Raw genomic sequence first — 23,097 nt, 5'->3', positions numbered from 1 at the left:
CATTCATTGAAACTGACTTAAAATGTTAATTGAAACAAGCTCAACTGGAAGGACAACTTTTGCTTTACTCTTTCCCCATTTCCAGACAATAGGAAACATGTCAGCTTGTTATATAATTATAACGTGTTTCATTAATATTTGTGAAAATGAATTGGTAAAGAGAAGAAAGAGTTGCAGTTTTCTCTGCATCAGGCAGGGGCAGCCACTTTATTCTGTCCACAAGATCAAATTGTAATAATAAAAGGAAGATTAGGGTTTAACATCCTGTCAATTTTGTGGTCAGTTAGAAATGTGCACAAGAAAGAACAGAGGAGCAAATTGACTATGTCCCTATTTGAAGGACCCATCCTGGCATTCACCTTAATTAATTTATGTAAATGATGGGAAACATAAATATGGGTAGCCAGATGGTGTTTCAAACCCCAGTTCTTCCAAAGTGCAAGCATTAAATTCTGTCATCTTACTTGCTCATAATTGCAAAAGTTGTGGCAAAGCTATTGTTTTTATGTACCACGAGTCCTATTTACTTAAATAATACCATTGCTGTTTGTGTAACTATTCTGGAAAATTGTGTAGGTTTCTGCTAGAAGACTTGATTACCTGCCCTGTGCCAATATACTAGAAAATAGTCATTTTTGCCAATTCATTTACAAATGGCCTCCTCTGCTCCTGCAGCGCCACACTCATGTAGCCCACTGATGACTACAGTGCACAAAGGCTTGTGCTGAAACAGTGGTACACATGTTATGTAACTGGTTAACATCAGCATTCACCAGGTTACCAGATGTTCCGCAATCTTGGAGCACACATATAGACATATAGCGACCCTCTGTATTTGATCAACTGTTTTCATAAAGTGCAACATTGAAGGTAAAGGCCTTTTCACAACCTTCATCATACCTTCAGTGAATGAAGAATACAGTAAGCAAAGCTGTGAGTAAACCTTTTCTGTACATCATTGGATCATCATGTCACCAAATGCTAATGTCTCCTCATATTTTGAGTGGTTCACTGTAGACAGAATATCACACCATACTGTGTGGTAGTGAATGATAAATTTGAAGTTATGGGACACTTACCTGTCTTTCAAAGGCCGGGAGTTAAGTCATAGCAATAAAGGTTTAGCAATGCTAGACACCCCATTTGTCAATGGTTACAGCAAAATAAAGGATTTTTTTGACATATAATAAATCATCACTAGTGACCATGTATAACAATAATGGAAATTCCTGGATGGAATAATATGTAAAATAAAGGAAGGACAACAACTCACTGTAGTTGACTGATGTGTGGCGCTTAGAAACATGCAAGAGAAAACAGTATTTGTACTAATGTTTCGAGCTCTTTCTCTAGTCGAAGTGCACACACACACACACACACACACACACGCGCAGCAGTGGATGTGTGTATTTGGATATCTCTGTGGTTGTGTGTGTGATGTGTGTACTTTTGCTAGAGCAATAGCAAGAGCAAGAGCTCAAAAGCTAGTGTGAATTTATTTATTTACTTTTATTTTATTTTATTTATTTGTATATTTATTTTTTCATGTGCCACATGCCAGTGACCTTGCCTGTGACAGGGCATGTAACTGTGATTTTCCTCCATACTTTACATTCTACACATTGCAGGAAACTGAAATAATAGGAAAGGTCTTGTTCAAGTATTTTAAGGCATCAAGACATGAATATCAGTTTCCTCCAGAAAATACGTACAAATATAGAGAATAACAATACTGAGATGGCAGTACACACCATTCTTTGTCCTTGTACTTTACATCTTTTTTTTCATGTTGTGAAATAATGGGAGGAAATAGCTTTTTTTTCCACATTCATTGGTACTGAGTTTTCCATTGTCAAATACATTTACATTAAAAAGTTTTTCAGAACATCTATTTGTGTCCTTAATGACACTTAGTTTAGATTGTTATCCTTCTGTATGTACAGTTCCTCAGTTATGGCATCTCTTCTATGGCTGAATACTTTTACGAAAAATACTAACTTCAAGCAGTAATGTGGGTATTAAAGAAAGCTGCAAAGTCACAAAAATCAAACATAACTTAGTACGTCAAGAACAGTAAATGATCGTACGTGTAAAGTAGTACTACTGGCACACTGATGAGCAGGAACAATGACCGTTTCTTGTGCACAGGTCATAGTCCCTGAGAACGAGCCTGTGGGCTCCACCATCGTGACACTGTCGGCGACGGATGGTGACGAGGGCCCAAACGGGATGGTGCGCTACACCATCTCCAGTGGGAGCGAGTGCGAGGAGTTTGCTGTGAGCGCAGAGACGGGAGCAGTCACCATCCGCCGACCGCTCGACTATGACTCGGTGCCAGAGTACCACCTCAACATAACCGCCAGCGACCTTGCCTTTGAACCGCGCCATGCCACTGCCACACTGAGGGTGAGTATGGCTCTTGGGACACAGCAGCTGCTGCCAGCCTGCAGCTCTCCCTCTCTTTCTCTGTCTCACAGCTTTCTAGTATTTTGCCATACCACTGTTAAATAAATTGATACACCTTGTTTCAGCAGCAGTGCATCATCTCTGTCCCAGAAAATGGATTATTTTTTGAGGAAAATATCTATCAGTCCATCACCAGTATATAAAGCAGAAATTTTAACATGGCATCGCAGAAATTTTAACATGGCATCTTTAGGTTGCAGGGTTTAAGAACTGTGGTTGTGTCAAATACTTGAATTACCTTGTTTACAATGCCAACATAGTCTAACATAAACAATCATGACACCACACAGCTGTGAAAGTTGTTATCTTCTGATGATTGAAATGATTCTGATACCAATCTCAGCAAGCAATTGCCCAGTAGCTATCAGAAAATGCATTACGATGTGTGTTGTGTGTTGTTTTCTTTTCTTTTCTTTTTTTAAAATGAATGAATGGAATCTGTGTAGTTCATCACGAATTTTGTTTATAACTCTCAGACACAAGAAGAGCTCGGCAATATCTGTTATTGTGTGTCAGTTCTGCTTTCACAGAAATACAGGACACGTGCGAGAGGGAGATGAGGCTTGTTTCCCTGCACAACTCCTCTTCCCTGTGATGGCCAAAGTTCTAGTTGTTTACACTCACAGCCAGCCACCAGTTTATAGTGGCCACTCATGGCACTACAGTAGGTGGAAAACAAAACCTATCGGTGTATTTTGACCGTGCCAAAATTCTTCCCTTAGTGTGCGACTAGAGCTATTTTCAGCTCTGCTTCTGTGCTATAAGCATCTTGCCACTTCTGCTTGTGGCATTACCTAGCATTGGTAACTCGGCTGTGAAGATTGGCAAAGGGCTAAATTAATATAGCCTACTGCAGATTTTTTCATTATCAATTTGGGTGAGAAAAGAAAAATAATGCCGAGAAACACCTCACATCAGAGACTCACTCAATTCACTGGCGGAAAAATGCCACTGCTTCATAGCACAAAACAGTCATATAGTGAACACTTCAGTACACCCAACAAAAGAAGGAAAGAGTATTTCAGGAAAAAATTTTGAAGTTTTTGCAAAAGCAAACATCTCAGTGAGAAAGCTTCCCAGTTTTTTTTAACAGTCAATTTCAAACCACTAAGGTTTTATCTTCAGATACCTAACATGACAGCCTTTTAAATTTCCACATCAATCATTTAAAAACAGAAAAAAATATATCTGAATTTTGTCATAAATAGAAGTGACTTTCCAAAAATAGATATCAATTTTTCCAAAAATAAATGCTACTTTTTCAGGTCCCTACTCATAACAAATGATTAGTGGTGCACTAGAGCACACCATTTCCGTAGCAGCTGTGAAACAATATCCGACACCAACTCAACTGAGGAATTACATATGCTTTGCAGTCCATAACAGCAGTCCATACTTAAAGTGCCTGTAAACTGAAGACATTGCTTCTATAATGTGAAGAAATCCCCATTGAAAACATATTGTCAGCTCTGTTTTATCCCTTCATAAAAGCTGTGTGCAAAATGTCTGTTTTAGGAAGACAACAATCCTCCATTTGGATGCTCTCCTATTTACTTCCTGGCTTGCAACATAGCTTCAATCTGCCACTGCCAACAAGTGGATAGAAGTAAAGGAGAATAGCCATTTTGTTTTGTAATCAGATTGAGTTCCCAGAACTCGTTTCCTGGACAAATTCTTAATCTCAGTGCAGAGGTATATACAACCTTGCGGGATCTGGTATAGGTGACCTATGTTCCATTAGTTAATGTCCTCATCTACTTTGTCTCTGTGTTTGCATTTCCGACAGTCAAGGGAACATATCCCTCTCCAGTCTATCCGGGACCCTCCATTTGCTCTAATATCTAGGGAAGGAAGTGGTGTTCTGTTTGGCATCAGAACATGTGGGTATCTGGGATAACAGATTTGTAGACACAGCAGCCGAAGAGGCACAAATACCAGGTGGCTTCACTGTGCACCGTAACCTAAGGTGCAACTTCTTCACGTGTCAGTGGGTGGTTGAGTGCCTAGAATAAGCTGGTAATAAGCTGCAGTCCCTGAAGCATGTTACATAGTACAGACTTGGCTCTCTCCAGCCACAGGTGAAACAATCAACACCTGATTCCTAACTGTGTGGCAGTAGAGTTTCCTACGGTGAGAAGGCCTACCAGTGTGCAGTCACACAGCATACACATGTCACATTGTAGGAGAGTGAATCCACTCTGCACGGAAGAGATCTGTCCGTAAATTAGCCAAATATGTGCTCTATGTTACACTTTGAAAGAAAGTATCGAGTGTTTATTAAATTTTTTGTTGCCTCCCCATACTTTTCACAGTATGTATAGATTGCTTGCCAAGTTGTTTTAACCTACAGACCCTTTTCAATTGTGCACTTTTAGACTATTTTAAATCTTTCATGCAGTTACGTTTTGGATAAATTTCTTCATTATTATGGTTATTGTCATTTTGAAGTAAAGGTAATATTTTGACTTTATGTAAATTGAGATGGTGGAGTGATGATTGTGATCTGTTTTTACCTGTAACCAGAAGCACAACAGTAATTTGTATTTACGCAGTAAGATTCCATGACTTGATGCCACAACTGACACTCTTCCTAATTTACCATTTTCAGGTGACTCTGACGGACGTGAACGACAACGCACCATCGTTTGAGCACGCCAAGTACTCGGCCTCGGTGCGTGAGAATGCGCCAGCGGGCACACCAGTGTTCACACTGCTCGCGCATGACGCCGACTCGGCACGCTACGCTGTCGTGCGCTACTCCGTAGTGGGTGGTTCGGGACGCGACGCCTTCCGTTTGGATCCAGATACGGGCGTGCTCTACTCCCGCCGACCCTTCGACTACGAGCAGACCCAGCTGTACACACTCGACGTGCTCGCCGCTAATCCCGACTCACCCATGTACGGCTCCACCGAGGTCAGTAATCTGAGCGTATAGAGTGAGAGGGACTCTATTTGAGAGATGCCAGGACTATTGCTCTAGTACGGCAATCAGTTTCCTCGTCTGACTCTGCCCAGCTGAGCTATCGTTGTGCCCCCTAACTAACTCAGCATCGTTCAGAGTTTAAAACACGATCCCGCCTCTTCTGTTCGTATCATCTGCCTGTCTTTTCCCTCCGTTCTGTCAGCAACTTTCCATATTTACACACAGACTGCAGCTGGCAGACTTCGACTGCAGAAGAGCATCGAACCCGCTGCCGTACTGAGAAATCGACATAAATTCTCGTGGCAGTTTGACAACCAAAGAAACCCAGTCACAGTATTAACCCTTCACACTATTAAACTTACAGTTAAGTGGAGTATCAGCAGTCATCGCTAGAATTTTGTGAGAATTCCATGTAGTGTCTAGTTTCCTAATGTAATCACCTTGCAACTCAGTGGGCTATAAAATAAGTAGCATATTTCTTAGATTGACACTTAATTCCTAATCACTACTAATCCAACTAGGACAGTGACACCCACTTGTAACCAACAGTACACAAAAAACAGCATCAGTGGCACTGTAAAAGCATACAACTGCTGCGCAAAATGCCGAACGCACCTAAATAATATACTGTTCTCAATCACAGCAATTAAAAACAATGAACATCATTGCTTTCAGTCTGGAAAACTGGCAAATTCCCACATTGTATCTAACACTGCAGACTATTTCTACAACACATCATTGCTATCAAATACATAAGTGCTTGTTCTGGAATGTCATCATCGATCATTACACTACCATAAGTTCCCACAGTGGTGGGTGAAGACCTTGATGTATTGGTTACAGTCAAACACCAGAACGAGAATGTCAGCTGACATAATGTATATATAAGACATACCATATTGTGTTGTACTGCCTCACGTGTGACACACGTAGCTGCTGCTGTTGTCTTCCCACTACCTGAGCGTGAGAGGGTGAGGAGAGGAGATGCTATGTGCAGGTGGTGGTGCACGTGACGGGAGAAAACGAGTTCTACCCACACTTCGTGCAACCCGTATTCCACCTGGACGTCTCCGAGTCTGCTGAAGTGGGCACAAGTGTCGGCACCGTGCGTGCCACAGATGAGGATGCAGGCGATGACGGGCACGTCTTCTACCTGTTTGTGGGCGCCAGCAATGACAGAGGCTTCAGCATCGTTGCCACCACGGGTGAAATCAGAGTGGCGCGCCGCCTCGACCGCGAGACACAGAGCCGTGCCGTCCTCACTGTGCTGGCCAAGAACCGTGGCTCCATCCGTGGCAATGACACTGACGAAGCCCAGGTATGCTGCCTTCAGTATCGCTTTTGGTGTAGTGTCAGGTTCAGGTGTGGAGCCCTTAAGTTTAGATGTGGGAAGAAACTGCACAACTTCTAACGACTTTCTCTTGCAGAGAACTGCTTACGCAGTTGATCTAAAATATGAGTGTGTCGTCTGAAGCTCCCAAAATGTATTAGGATTAATAAATGTTCAGGAACTTCGTTTATAATGTAATTGGATAGATAAAAAATCTACTCACCAAGCAGCAGCAGGGGAACATGCATGCAAAGGAATTTAAATTTGCAAGCTTTTGGAACCAGTGGCTCCTTCTGGCAGAAGGGTTGAAAGAAAAAGAAGAGGTGTGCAGGGGAAACCTCACCAGTCCTTCTCCTTCACCTCTCTTCCTTCCTTTTCAACCCTTCTGCCAGAAGAAAGAACCGCTGACTCCAAAAGCTTGAAAATTTAAATACCTTTCTATGTGTGTTCTCCTGCCACTGCTTGGTGAGATGTTTTACCTATTCAATTACAAAAGATTTTCAGAAACTGATTATTTTCATTGATACTGGATGCATCTTTGCCTTTCTAGCAATTTAATGAACAGTTGGTGACACAACCTTTGGAAATATTGTTTTATGTCTTGTCTTCAATGCTTCGATCAGAGTGACCTCATCTCTACTCAGTAATCAAATTATTTGTAGTGTTTCAGACATTTAATTTTGGTTTTGAGGATGCTCCCCATTTCTGGTTGACTGTATCAATTGTTTACAGATGGTATTACGTGCAAACTAGGACGACTGGTGTGCACCATATCTGTGTAAAGGGGAATTCTCAGGCCAATCCGGACTCATGATTCACCAATTTAAACTAGACTACATTAAAACAACAAAAGCTTTGTTTCTTCTGGGTCTCACAATTACTCATTGAGAAGCAGATGGCTCTTACCTCCCAGGTGGCACACGAGTTTTGAAAAGGAATGCAAAGTGTCACAGCTCACAATGTGAATAGCCCTGTAAAAATCAGTTAAATGTAGCCTTATTGACAAGACATTTAAGTGAGTATTTGAAAGCAAGAGTGCACTTCCTGTAAACCGAAAGTCTCAGTTTGTCAAGGAGAGAATTTTTCTTAAACTCTTCATCATAAGGGGTCAGTTCTTACTTCTTACAGATAAAGTCTATGGAAAGTTGTAGATGGAGGCTCGAGTTGCACTGGTGTCAACAACCATCTGTTCGAGTTGGGTATGTGACAGCTGATTATTTCATTATGACTGGGTTCCTAGCTGTGTAACTGTGGCAATGCTTGTAGTTTATGGACACTCTGCATCTAGCCCAGGTCTCCTCCTCTTTCAGGACATTACTTGGCTGAAAGGATGCCAACTTTCTACCAATGGAGAATTCCTGCAGGCATTCAATGAATATGGACAGTTTCCACAGCGAATTTAGGAAAAACAGTGTGTTGAGTGATTGTGAAAACTGCAGGCAGTGAAACTTATTTTCCATTGTGACAGAAGGAATGAGGTGAGGCTCAAATGTGTGCCCAGTTTGGACTAGGGCTGCAAAAATAGGGGTGATTTGACTCGTTTCCTTTGTCACCGTGACTGATTAATCGAGCTGTTGAATACAAACCTTACAGGAAATAAAATGACAGCACCAACACTCTGGAAGTACAAATTACAAAGATGTCCATCGAGGTTCAGCACTTACCGAGTGTCGGCTATCGACAAGTGAGGTATTGGTAACTGTTCAGAAGATTCAGTCAGGGACAGTGTTCTCATTTTGTGGCAAACTGAGCATATTTTGCTGGTTGTGAACTGCCACTAGTTCCAAATACACTGTGGTGCTAGAATATCTCACCTGTTAATTTTTCATGGGTAAATAAATTCCACAATGGGAGACTTGTTAAAATACTCGGATGCTTCGGACAACTGGCTCGGGATGTCAATTGAACCTACTCGTATCAGACACTATTTCAAAGGGAAGTGATAAGTCACGGGAAGTCAGTACGCAATGCCTCAGTAGACAGTATTGTTGACAAATTGCAGGAAGTAGGTATAGGATTTGTGACATGTCTGTAGACAATTGCAGCAGTGGGTATAGGATTTGTGACAAGTCTGCAAACAACTGCAATTATAACAAGTGAGAAAGTTTGCAGTTTCAAGACGAGTACAGAAGTAGGTTACTGGATAAAGCAATTTTGGTGATCTGTACACTAATAAAAGATTAGTACTGCTAACTTTCAAGTGTTTTGCAGACAACGAAGACAAGTCTCTGTTGACAACATCGAAAACAACCCTCGTACGGTAAGTGCCTGTGGCAATATTAGATTTTGTGCTGGGGCAATGCTGACATTTGTGGTCTTTTGCTGCAGGTGATCATCTCCATCCAGGACGGCAACGATCCGCCGGAATTCGAGCGAGAAGTGTACGAAGCGGAGGTGTCGGAAGGGGCGGCGCCGGGTGCCCCGGTGGCCACCGTGCGCGCCACCGATAGTGACGTGCGGCCTCACAACAACCACTTCTCCTACTCGATCATCGCCGGCAACGCTCGGCACGCCTTCAAGGCGAGTCGTTTAGTGTTATTTGACTCTCTTGCCTTTGTGCGTACTGTACCGGTCACGACTGTGACAAATGAATGGTCCATCAGTTCTGGTAAGCCCGAGTCAATACTCTTAATGGAACTAGCTAATGTTACAGTTGCATTATCTACACAGCCTGTATAGCTTGTGCTCTGGAAGTGGAGGCTGACGTGGATGAGTGGAATGTTTCCTCCTCGTCTGCATATGATGGGGCAAAACCTGCAGTGTTCTCCATGTTTAGCATATTTTTCATCTTCTTCTCAGAAACATTCAGTAGACTTCGTAATAACCATTGCATTACTACACTCTTTTTTATGAGGATAGTGTAAGTTTTTGATTTGATGTTTTCGGTAGTTAAAAAGCTGTAAGGATGAATTACAACAAGACATTCACCTATTTCCATACCACAATGTGTATAACTGTCTAGGATATCTTGTACCACTAGTTATGAATATTTTGTGGGCAACTCTGAGGGGAAAATATGTCAGAAATAATGGCACACGTTTGTCATTTCACGTCCTGGTTTTCCAGATGCCCATTGTCTCAACAAAACAAATATCTTTCAATACTACTTCCTAAATGACTTGTGCCACATAAAGCTGTATGATATTCTTAAATTTTCCCTAGTGGCCAAACATGAAAAAAGTTGGGACACGAGCTGTTGATGTACCCTGCTAGAATTTTTGTCTCCTTTGTGCATCAAGTGCATTGTGGGTGTAGTTGTAGATGGATTCAGTGCTTTGTGGGAAGGTGAGATGAAAGTATTCTGGTACGATGATCCGACAGTTTTGACAGCCCACCAGAAGGCGTGGACATAGACGACAGCCACTAGGCAGCACGTCTATAATGTGCGAGCACTGCCGTCGTCACCGTCACTATGCTCGGGCTACACCTACTGCGTCAGCCTGTCGGTGCTCACGGTGGTCCTATAAAGCCGGCGGCACAGGGGCCCGGCCTGCAGTTGTGTTAAGACAGTGCTCGTGATCGTTTGCCTATTCGTCATGCTGTAGTCGCTGATAGTTGCTACATCTCGGTATATGATTTGGTTTTTGGTTTTCCTCTCTGGTCTCGGTATTTCGCTGTACGATGTGTGTTGTCAGTCGTCCCTGTTGTGGATGTCCACGTTGTATCGGTGATTCCCTATTAATGCCCTTTGGCCGGTGTGCTCTGGGCTCCCTCGAGTCCAGTTACTAGAGATTTTGGTGACAATGAAACAGTAGAGATGAGTATCTAAACATATACAAACCTACTGCTTAGTGTGGTTGATTCCAAACATGAGAACAATCTTGTCACCAAACGAGTGCTGCCAAAAACCTAATCCGTTGTGCAGAGATGTTCCCTTTTTATATGCTGTGGTGCATTACTGACCTGTGTACCAGTTCTGCTGAATTCTCCAATCACAATTGAGATGCAGTCCTGCCCAGTGCACAGTGGACGACACAAGAGCTGAGTCAACTGTCCTCTTGTCGATAGGTGGACCCGGCGACAGGCGTAGTGGAGACCACATCGCGGCTGGACCGCGAGGTGACACCGGCGTACGCACTGGTCGTGGGAGCCATCGACACGGGCACACCACCGCAGACGGGCACTGCGACTTTGCGTGTGCAGGTCACCGATATAAACGACAACGGGCCACAACTGGCCGCTGACACGTCACGAGGTTACGTGTCTGAAAACGAACCTGCGGGTACGTCCGTAATGACGCTGACTGCTACTGACCCCGACCTGCCACCCAACGGAGCACCCTTCGCCTACAGTGTGGTGGGTGGCCGCCACCGTGACCACGTCTCTGTCGAGCGTCACTCGGGGCTCGTCCGCACGACACGTCCACTGGACCGGGAAGCCACACCAGAACTTGACATAATTGTGAGTACATCTCTTGTCTTTTCAAACGTTGCCTCTTTCTCGTACCTGTTTACATCTATGACTTGGCTTATATAATTTATAATTTATTTTACAATTTCAGTTTTCCAGGAGCAATTTTTTTGTTAAATGGATAAGGGGATATACAAGAGAATATAAGAGAAAGGAATATGTGCTGAAATGGAATGCCAGAAATCTTAAGACAGAATGAAATGGAATGCAAATTCTCTCTGGCAGTGACCAGTGTCTTAAGTAACATAATGGAAATCAGTTTGCCGGAATAGTAGTGAAATATAATAAGGAAGAAAATAACTAATGTGGTACAGGACATCATAAGTATAGCGATAGTAGAGGTGAAGAACCTGTGAATGACTCAAGACTCAGGAAATTGTCAATCTCACGGAAGAAAGGAGAAAATCGTACAACTGTGGAAGGACCATTGCATTGTAAGCTGGTTAGGAATGAAATTAATAGGATGTGCAAACAGGATAAATGATAATGGAAGAGAGAAGTGTGTTGAACGAGATATGATTGTAGGAAGATTGACATAGAATACAGGAAAGTTCGATGTAGTTTTGGGAAAGTAGAATGTAAAGGTAGTAACCTACAAGCTGCAGGTAGGAAACCTCTATTAAATGTGGGAGAAAGTTCAAATGGTACTTAGAAGGCTTATATGGTGAAGTCTCGCAGTGTGATAGGAGAGGAGCAAGAAGTTTGGTAGAGCACCAAATGACTCGATCTCAAATAAGTCACCAGTAATTGATATGCCTAAACAGCTAACTGAAATCTGTGGGTGATTTGGGAACTAGAAAGTTATTTGGGTTAATGTCAGAGATCTGTGAAACAAATGACTTACTATCAGATTTTCAGGAAACATCACCATCACTGTACTGAGGAAGGGACTTTTGGATGAACACAAAAACTGTCAGACGATTAGTGTGACAAGCCACATTTGTGAAGTGCTGATCAAAATAGTATACAGTAGGGTAAGAACAAAAATTGACATTGTAATGTGCAAAGATCGGTTTGATCTCAGGGAGTGAAAAGGTGCCAGAGAAATAATTCTGACATGGTTATTGGTGATGGAAGGAAGATCCAAGAAAAATCAGGACATCTTCTTAGTATTTACTAATGAAGAGAATGTTCATAATTCTTAGACAATTGAGGGTGAAATACAAAGAAAAGCAAATTATTTGCAACACTTACAAGACCCAAGTGGGTGTAATAAAAGTGGAAGTTCAAGAAAGACCAATTTGTATCAAGAAGAGAGTAAGTCAAGCTTGTAAGCTACCACTACTACCATTCAAATTTGTACACTGAAGAAGCAATAAATGAAATGAAAGAAAGTTTTGGATGAAGATGAAAAGTTCTAGGGGAACACATTCCAGTGCTCAGATTGTAGATGACACAGCCCTCATGTCAGATGTAGATAACACTTAGGCTGTTGAAAGGTGCGGACAGCATACATAGCATAAAATACACTTGTATCTTATGGATAAACAGAGCAAAGGTGAAGATGATGAAGGATAGCAGAAAGGAGAGTAATGACCAGTTTAACATCAAAACTACAAATGGCACAGCAGTGTAAGAACTGATAGAATTCTCCTATCTAGGAAGCAGGATTACACAAGGTGGGTGAAGCAGAGAAGCTATCAGAGATGGATTGGTAGAGATGAAGATAGCTTGCATTCTTCAATAAAGGAATTCCTTTTTGTATCTTATATTGGTATGGAATGCAATAAGAAATTCCCAAAAGAGTACATCTGCAACACGAGGTGGTAAGAAAGTGATACTCAGACCATTGGAAATTGAGATAAGAAGAAACTGGAAGCATCTCAAATGTGCTGCTATTTAAGTATGGGGCACACACATGCTCAAAGCTACACTGCGTATCCTGAGTACATTGTTCCTTGCTGCAGCTCCAGTTATCTATAAGCTTAACTTTGTTTCCAGGTTTTTGTATGTAGCTGTTAATGTCAAAAATTACCTGGTAGATAAAGTATGATATAAAAAAGTGCTGGAAAGAATAGATAAGGAATGAAGTCTGTGGAAGACCCATGGAAGCAAAGACGACAGGTTAACGCAACATCTGCTAGAGCATCAGCCAGCCAGCCAGCTGGAGAGAGAGAGAGAGGGGGGGGGGGGTTATTCAGGAGACAGCAATCCTAAAATATGAAGACCAGACTATAGGGGATGTTGGATCTAGTAGTTACGTAGAGCTGAAAGGATTGGCACGTGATAAGAAAAAAGGTGGAGGACAGCGCCGAAAACAGTATTAATAATAGGGGAAAAAACAGCTTTTCGATAACTTTTACTTTTGTTGTAAAACAAGTACTAAACGCTTGGCTCAGTGAGTAACTCAGTTTTTCATTTCTCTCTTATATTTCTCCATCAGCAGGTGATAATAAATCAAAAAAAGTTTTGCATCACCGTGGATACAGTCCCTTTAATTGTTCAGAGATGTCACTAAACGTGCCCAAAGATGTAAACAACCATGCATGAACAGTGCCTATTTGATGAAGGGGGTCCAGCAGCCAATAAGTTCTAGTCATTCCACCAGGAAGGAGGTACATGGCTTGTGTTGTCTGTAGTTCAACCATGCCTAGATGGTCAATACTGCAGCTCGATTGCATCCACATTGTTACGTTGTGCAAGGAAGGGCTCTCAACAAGATAAGTGTCCAGACATCTCGGAGTGAACCAAAGCGGACATGGAGGAGATACAGAGAGACAGGAACTATCTATGACATGCCTCGCTGACATCAGACAAGGGCTACTACTGCAGTGGATGGCAGCTGCCTATGGATTATGGCTCAGAGAAACCCTGACAGCAATGCCACCATGTTGAATAATGCTTTTTGTGCAGCCGCAGGACGTCGCTTTATGACTCAAACTGTGTGCAATAGGCTGCATGATGTGCAACTTCACTCCTGACGTCCATGGCGAGGTCCATCTTTACAACCACAACACCATGCAGGGGGTTACACATGGGCCCAACAACATGCCGAATGGACCGCTCAGGATCGGCATCACGTTCTCTTTACCGATGAGTGTTGCGTATGCGTTCAACCAGACAATCGTTGGAGATGTGTTTGGAGGCAACCTGGTCAGGCTGAAAGCCTTAGACACACTGCCCAACAAGTGTAGCAAGGTGGAGGTTCCCTTCTGTTTTGCGATGGCACTATGTGGGACCGACTTACGCTTCTGATGGTCATGGATATCACCGTTAATGTCCATCCTCCGATCGATAGTGCAACCATATCGGCAGTGTATTAGCTAGACAGTCTTCTTCATGGATGACAATTCGCACCCCCCATCGTGCACATCTTGTAAATGACTTCCTTCAGAATAACAACATCGCTCCACTAGAGTGGCCAGCATGTTCTCCAGGCATGAACCCTATTGAACATGCCTGGGTAGATTGAAAGGGCTGTTTATGGACGACATAACCCACCAGCCACTCTGAGGGATCTACGGTGAATCACCGTTAAGGAGTAGGACAGTCTGGACCGACAGAGCCTTGATGAAGTTGTGGATAGTATGCCATGACAAATACATGCATGGATCAATGCAAGAGGATGTGCTGCTGGGTATTAGAGGTACCAGTGTGTACAGCAGTATGGACGACCACCTCTGAAGGTCGTGCTGTATGGTGGTACAACATGCAATGTGTGATTTTCATGAGCAATAAAAAGGGCAGATGATGTTTATGTTGTTCTCTATTCCAGTTTGCTGTACAGGTTCCGAAACTCTCGGAACTGAGGTGATGCAAAACCTTTTTTTTTATGTGTGTATTTAGTGGATTAATTCAGATTGTTGATTGAGACCAATTACAGTTTACGAATTCCTTAAGAATCAGAGTATGATGAGGGCAATAAAATGTTTTATTGCTGCAAATGTTTTATCTCTAAAAAATTCAAGCTATACTTTAATTCAGAAATGTCCCGTATACCACAATACATAAAGAATTGCTTCCTACTGACACTTTGGGTATAATGTAAACATAGTGCAGATGATTAGACTGTACATAATCTTGAGAAGGGTGCCATTTTATTCCTGTTTTCCTGAAACATACACCTCGACACCTCTGAATGTCGTAGGCACTCCCGACCCACTGTACATGACAAATTTTACATGTACATGTTGCGAATGACAGGGATAGTTTGTAAAACATTTTAAACTGGCAAATATTATTTTACTTCTGGTTAATGTTTAACTAGCTGTTGCTACATGATTATTAATACTTCACAGCTCAATATGCCACCACACAAAAGAAAAAGCTTAAGAAAAGTGCCAGAAATATGTGACATGATGGAAGTGAATTACTGATCTCAGCCGCATGAGGGCAAGCCCTCAGGTGGCTGAGATTGGCAGTTCACTTTCATCTTGTATATATATAGCCACACAAGTAATAATAACTATGACATAATAGAATATAGGATTATCGCGATCTGTTGTATTCTAATGCTGCTGAATAAATGTTTATCTTCGCAGAAAAGATGCCGTTAAAATAAGAAATAATGTGACAACAGGTTACCATGAAATGGAAGTGTACGATGTCTAACATCTCAGTGGTAAGGAAGAAGTAACCTTGTCGCAGACTTGTTGAGCCTCTTGAAAACTGATCAAAATTACTTCTGCAGCTAAGTAGTGGAGAGGGGCGGGGGGGGGGGGGGGGGTTGTCCATGTGGGAGACACCAACTGTGTTTTGTCAGTGCAACAGTTAACAGGCAGCCTGCTGTCCTGTGTGGTCATTGCGCCCTGCAACTTTTTTGGGTTTTATGGTTGTAAGAGTTGTTATTTTATGTGTTGTTACTGTTACTTGTACTGTACAATGTCAGTAGGAAGTTTGTCAAAAGTTATAAGTGTGGAAGATTGACATCATTCTCTTAGCATGGAGCTTGCCATATTAGCTCATTCGAGAGAAATGGTTTGCATGTTAAATGCCTACTTTGAGACTGAAAAATTTAATGGTAGTCAGCTGCTGGGCTTTGAATATAGATGAAAACACCATTATGACAATTTGCAAGGAAGTGTTCGAGATAGAAAAGGAAACTGGAGAAACATCTAAACTGAAAAACCTGGTGAAAAAAATATTGTATGGATAAGCAGATTACAAGATTTATATTATATGAGAATTTTCCTCCATAATTACCAGTATACATTCATTTGCAGAGGATACGGTTCGTCATCATGTTTATAATTATTATCACAGAAAGGAACATCCAACACTGCAAGTTATTGGTCACACTGAACAAAACAGGACTTTTTCAGGCAGTTGCATGCAGTTATTCACCATTTTACACAACCTAGGGTTTCACTGTGGGAATTTCTGTAGCTGTAAGTTCTTGATGCAGAGGTTGGGTGGTCATTTCTGGTCATGTTGTCAAGCAGGGCTGGACAGATGAAACTACCAAAGGAATAATGGCAATGCCTTCCAGTAATTGGGGCAGAACTGGAACTCTATGAGAGTTTTGTAACACGAGGTAATTTCAGTTAAATATGATGCATGCAGGCACCTTGCTAGGTCCTCGCAAATGGCCTCCTGCTTTTCAAATCAAAGAAAACAGGAAATGAAACTTCTGTCAGATTAAAACAATGTTCCAGGCCACCACTTGAACATATGACCTCTGCCATCTGCAGGCAAATCCTCTATCGGCTGAGGCACTTCACTTGTGACCTCTCTTGACTCATGACCTCTCTTCACAGCTTTACTTTTACTGGTACCTCATCTCCTGCCTTCCAAACTTCCAGATCCCAGGTTCATGTCCTCGTCCGGCACACAGTTTTAATCTGCCAGGAAGTTTCATATCAATGCACGTTCTGCTGCAGAGTGCAAAATTCATTATGAATGTAGGATATTATCATGAAGAAAAAAACCATGTTACACTTACAAAGTGGTTCATAGAATCAGTAATAGCAAATCTGAGAAAACTGTCAACAATAGTTCTAGTTAATGCTTCTTACCATTGAGTTGTTGTTGACAAGGCACCTATAGACCTACAGACAAAGGGAAAGAAGGACATGGTGTACCCGGAAATTTATTGTTGCCGTGGTAGATGGTGCTGACGAATGAAAGTTCCTCTGACCATGTGCCGTGTGTTCCTTTTGTGTTGCAGGCTGTGTTATTGATGCAGTGTATTGTAAGCAGCAGAATGGTCCAGCGTTCACACCAGTAAAAAGCCGAGATGGTGTTTGCCTATGACCAAGCAAATGGAAACAATTGAGAGGCAGCACAGCAATACCAAAACAAGTAACCTCACAGACATGGACCACATCACACACATTTCAAACCCTATTTGGGTATTTGTGTGATCATGGGTCCTTTCAAACAAACAAATGTGCTGGGAGGCAGTGGACTGTGTGTACATTAGATTTGGAGGACTGGATTCTACAGGATATTGAGACGAACCCTAGTACAAGCTCCATACAACTGCCCACTAACACGGTGTTAGCCAAAGTATAATTATGTGTTTCCTGTATGACAACCGCTACTATCAGTATCACTTGCAATGAATGCAAATACTATCAGCAGCTGATTTCCCTCTACGGGAAAAATATTGTCGATGGTTTTTGCACCAGACTATCACAATTGTGGGATTTCTGTCATCAGTCTCTTTACTGGCAAAGAACGTTTACCAGAATTGGCATCATCATTCCGCACAATCGTCATTTGTGGGCTACAGGCAATCCTCAGTGAATGGTTGACATGTCTCATCTGCATCTGTTCATCATCAATGAGTGGGCAGGAATTCTTGGCAACCACATACTAGGACTGCTTATTATTCCACAATGCCTCGAAAGAGGAACATACCAGGACTTCCTGCAGATAACTCTGTCTGAGCTGCTTGAGACTGTGCCTTTTGCAATACAACAGGTTATGTGGTTTCTGCGTGATGGAGCACCACAGCACCACCCCACTTCCACATTGCAGTTCGCCGACATCTCAACAACATCTTCCCCGGATTTTGGGTGGGATGCTGAGGACCTGTAGCATGATCTTCTAGATCACTGAACTTAAACCCCCTGGATTTTTACCTCTGGGTATATCTGAAAAGTGTTGTGTATACTGAACCACTTCCTGATGTGCCGACCTTTCAATAGTGTGTTCACGGCACCTGTGACACTATTCAGAGAGAGCAGGACATGTGAAAGAGTGTAGCAATCCATGATACGACATGTGGACATGCACGTTGCATCCCATGGAGGCCACTTTGAACATTTGTTACATGGATGTGATGCAGCTCTGTACCGTGTTCCGAGATGATTTGTTGTTGTTGTTCGCACGTTTCAGGACAGATGTTTGAAGGGACCTTTTTTCTTCCATTTACAGTCAGGAATGTGTCCCTGTATATGTTGGTTTTATTAATGTTCATTGTGTATATAGACACCTCGCTTTTTGTCAGAAGACACAGTGTATTAACAGTGACAAACTTAATCAGTCATTTGTAGGGGAGGTTGTGCAAACTTGATACAGGAAGGTGTTTCCTTACTCGAGCTCAAACCACAATTTGTACATAGGTTGTTGAGACATGCCACCAAACTACATCAGGGTAACCAGTAACTAGTATTTCCAGAATGGAACCGATTAAGCTAGATAGCTGATCAAAGCTTTAGCCATAGATGGAACTGATCTAGGAAATAAGATACTGAGCTTCAGTGTTCTATCTGTTATAGTAGCTAAGTAAAGTTTACAACCACCAGAGGGATCGACACTCCATGTATACAGAATTTTGGGATAACTCGGTGTATGAGCTGGCCAGAAAGAAGGTGCGCGTTTTGAAAATTGCCATTAAGTTAGCTGTTTATATCCCCCCAGGTATAACTTTTCTCTTGCACCAACAGTTGACAATATTACCTTGTAAAATAAAAGTGTAACCAGTCTGTAAGTAACCTTTTGTGACAGTACTGTGTAATTTTTATTTTATTTAAATTTATTTTTTTTAAATCATAGAAATTGGTTACAAGTTGTGGCCTGCCCTCAGTATAATGAAATGCAAATACTCATGACAGGTGGAGGTGGAGGACAGCGGGGAGCCACCGATGCGGTCACAGTTGCCGGTGACAGTGGTCGTGCTGGACCAGAATGACAGCCCGTCTACACCACGCGCTGTCCATGTGCTTGTCTATGCCTTCGAGGGGCAGTTGCCACACGGAAAGATTGCCGACGTGCGTCCCAACGACGCAGACACCACGGGTGACTACCACTGTGAGGTACTTTGGCTTTACCTTCTGTTGTACCTGTAGAGGTAATTGATGTATAGTTGTGTTCCAGGATTAGGTCCAGAAGTAGTGGTTTTGAAACTCAAGAGTGTGAGAAATTTTGATAATTTATTACATCAAAAGGAAAATTCACTTGAGAAAAATATAAAATTACAAAGGGCCAGTACTTACTTTTCAAGAGGAAAAATTCCAATACTGCTGAAAGACACATTTACAAGAAACACTGATTGTAATAGCTTGAGGGGGAAAGAGGGATAGGTAGCACAGCTACACCAGGACAGGATGAGAGGACCCATCCATAATCAGGATGAGGGGTAACAAAGATGAAGGGGGAAGCATAGAGAGAGAGAGAGAGAGTAGAAGGTGAAAGACGAGGATGAGGAATAACAAAAATAAAAGGGGAAGCATACAGAGAAAGTAGGAGGTGAACTATAGTGTAAGCACTGTGCCAACTTCAGTCCAGAGATGAGTGAAGGACAGAGTGAGAAAGAGAAAATGGATAGATGAAGAGAAATGATAAAAAGTTATATGAAGAAAGTAATTGACTAAGCAAATAAACACCCCATGTATAATAATGAGGAGGGGGGGGGGGGTTAGTATGTTAACAGAGGGTGAGTGCAGGAGGCTGATGGGATGTAAGAATATGTTGGAGAGCAATTTCCCATGTGCAGAGTTCAGGGAAATTTGCATCAAATAGATTGAACCAAATACCTCGTGTGGTGCTGCAAGCACTCAGGATCCCCTGGGGTCATATTGTAGACCATGTTCAGCAGTTGCATACCAGGTGTCCCGGCACATTCAGCTCTATGTCCATTCATGTGCTCAGGCCATTTGGTAGAGGTTACTCATATACAAAATAACGTCAGTGAACACACTTAAGTTAGTAAGCAACATGTATGGTTTGACACATTTCTTTGCCTTTTATGTTGTACGATTTACAAGTGGTGGGACTGGAGTAAGTGGTAATTGGTGGGAACACCTTCATCATTCATGACTTTCTAATTGCTGTAATTTTTATGATAGTTTGAATGTTTATTGAGTGATGTTATTGTTATTCATAGTGTCTCTGATCTGTGGTTGCCCTCTCCAGAAAGTTGTTTATAACTGGTGGGTGCTTGGTTCAGGTTTTACAGCAGGAACTAGTACAGGGTGGTAGGAATAAGATCTGGGAATGTGATGTACTTTGACAAGGATATTACAGAGGTTGGGAGGGTGATCCAGATGGAGCAAACAGGAACAAGAATTATTACATTCATTTCAGATGGCAGGAAATTGATTTATAAGATCCAGAAATGACTAAGGAATTAGCGACGTACAAAATAAGATTCAGAAATGTCAAGGAATTACTGCTATAAAAAGCAGAAATATTTGCTCTGTATAGAATGAGAAGAATCCAGTAATTTTCACACACAGTTCAAGTAATGAGGTGTTTAAGAAATAATATTTATGATAAAATTGATGCTGTGCTTAATGATGAGATGATCAGCTATAGTTTACATTCACAAGTTAAAGTACAAAATAATTTCCCAAAACTCACTGGTTGAAAAGTTTGCCGCAAGTTAACTTCAACTCAATGATCTGGTGTCCTTTAGTGAATGTAAGAGTCATTCCACAGTTTTCAGTAACCCAATTAGCCTGTGGATAGAATTTCTTCATGGAATTAAATCCTGTTGGATTTGAAGAAGGCAAGTCTTAATATGCACTTAATGCACACAGAGTCTGTGCTTGCGTGTGTGAATTGTGTTTGTGTGTGTGTGTGTGTGTGTGTGTGTGTGTGTGTGTGTGTAGTGAGTGAGTGAGTGAGTGTCTGTTGTCTATTTCCAACGAAGGCATTGTTGGCTGAAGGCTCACATTTTGACAGTCTTTTTGTTGTGCCTATCTGCAACTAAGGCACCTCCAGTGAGTAGCAACTACCCTTTTCATGATATTGTTACTGGCTGATAATTTAATGTTCACAGACCAAATTCGCTAGACACATTTGTACATAAACTCATGTTAGTATGTCATGATTGCTATAGTAACACATACTTTCATGGGACTCAGGCAGAATAAGTGACACCTTGTTACAGAATTTGTGAGCCAGGATTCAGTACATACTTATCTGCTATAGTTCAATTCTTTTATCTTGGCAGATCGTGCATGCCCGCCCAGATGTGGGAGATTGCTGCATTGTCGGTTGCAAACGTCGCACTCGCCAAGAGAAGCAGCGCCATAGTATTGTACGGTTCGCAAACTTATGTTTAGGGGGGTGCACGCAGTTTGTGAAGTAAAGCCACCACGGCCGCATTAACCCTTTCACTGCTACAGAAACGTGCTCCCTGCATTCCGCGCTGTGTGCGATTTTGTCATCACTGCACTGCTCGCCTGTGCAGACACATGGTGTTCCGACTGCTTTGACACACTTATCATTCGATTTCACAAAAACTATTTGGCCCAAAAATTTGATTTTTACACGTATTCTTGACTGATACCTTCCCCCCACAAATGACTTATTTTTGTTTCGATTTTCAATGCTGTTATTGTGCAGCATTAAATGTAGTAAACTATTGCACGAAATTTTGAAGAGTTTGCAGAGGTAAAAGTCCATAGCGTATACTTTCCGTATGGTCGATTTTAGTTGCCACAATGCTGAGAATGAAATGTGAACAATATACCTAAATTTCATATAAAATTTACTGTATAACAATATCTCATTTAATTTAAGTACCAGATAGGTGTCGTATGTACTCTTGAGAAATATTCCTCTTTCGTGACTGTAACAAAAGTTTCATGTACACCGGGCACGTTTGGCTTTATTTTAAAGCACTTCAATTAATCAAAAGGAAGTAGACATAATACATTAAACAAAACTGTCGACTTACAAAAACATTAGGACTTGAATATACTGTGTATCAGTGAAGTGCTCTGACCTATGTCAAATATAATTTTTGTGTGTGGCACACACAAAGAGCATTTATTTGCTAAAACACTGATCAGCCAACACAAACGTCGAATATTTTATTACTGCAGCACAAAACTATGAAAGGTGATTTGGCAATGGAGGAGACAAAATACAGTCCACCAAAGATGCTTCAAAAGAGAAAAACACGTCTGGTCTAAATAAGATGCTTATTACAGTTGCAGAAGAGGAATATATTTCAATACCATTGGTAAAACTGTGACTGTGGAACAAAAACAAGAAAGAGAACATGAGTACCATTGTGTATGTGCCTTACCTTTCATTGATTGAAGTGCTTTAAAATAAAGCCAAACTTGCCCGGTGTAAATAAAACTTTAATTACAGTCGCGAAAGACAGAATATTTCTCAATATTACATACGACACCTATCTGGTACTTAGATTAAATGAGATATTGTTATACTGTAAATTTTATATGAAATTTAGGTATCTTGTTTACATTTCATTCTCAACATTGTGTCAACTAAAACCGAACATACGGAAAGTATACGCTATGGACTTTTACCTCTACAAACTCTTCAAAATTTTGTGCAATGGTTTACTACATTTAATGCTGCACAATAACAGCATTGAACATCGAAACAAAATTAAGTCATTTATGGGGGGAAGGTATCAGTCAAGAAGATGTGTAAAAATCAAATTTTTGGACCAAATAGTTTTTGTGAAATCGAATGATAAGTGTGTCAAAGCAGTCGGAACACCATGTGTCTGCACAGGTGAGCAGTGCAGTGATGACAAAATCGCACACAGCGTGGAATGCGGGGAGCACGTCTCTGTAACAGCGAAAGGATTAGTGAAGAG

The 23,097-nt window shown here is 41.6% G+C and overlaps 1 protein-coding gene across 1 annotated transcript in view; it reads left to right on the top strand.

Moving 5' to 3' along the window:
* The window catches only part of LOC126195803 (cadherin-related tumor suppressor-like), a gene marked incomplete at its 5' end in the record, with an annotated part of 496,439 nt that overhangs the window by 338,304 nt on the left and 135,038 nt on the right, over positions 1 to 23,097 (top strand). The window contains 6 exons of the mRNA XM_049934438.1: positions 2,149 to 2,406; positions 5,075 to 5,380; positions 6,387 to 6,707; positions 9,048 to 9,239; positions 10,728 to 11,120; positions 19,130 to 19,330. Of these exons, the coding sequence (XP_049790395.1) occupies positions 2,149 to 2,406; positions 5,075 to 5,380; positions 6,387 to 6,707; positions 9,048 to 9,239; positions 10,728 to 11,120; positions 19,130 to 19,330 (1,671 nt within the window). The remainder of the gene's footprint in view (positions 1 to 2,148; positions 2,407 to 5,074; positions 5,381 to 6,386; positions 6,708 to 9,047; positions 9,240 to 10,727; positions 11,121 to 19,129; positions 19,331 to 23,097) is intronic.

The sequence above is a fragment of the Schistocerca nitens genome, chromosome 7, assembly GCF_023898315.1.
Source record: "Schistocerca nitens isolate TAMUIC-IGC-003100 chromosome 7, iqSchNite1.1, whole genome shotgun sequence".
NCBI classification, from domain to species: domain Eukaryota; kingdom Metazoa; phylum Arthropoda; class Insecta; order Orthoptera; family Acrididae; genus Schistocerca; species Schistocerca nitens.
The sequence above is the reverse complement of the archived record's forward strand: the minus strand, read 5'-3'. Positions and strand labels throughout refer to the sequence as shown.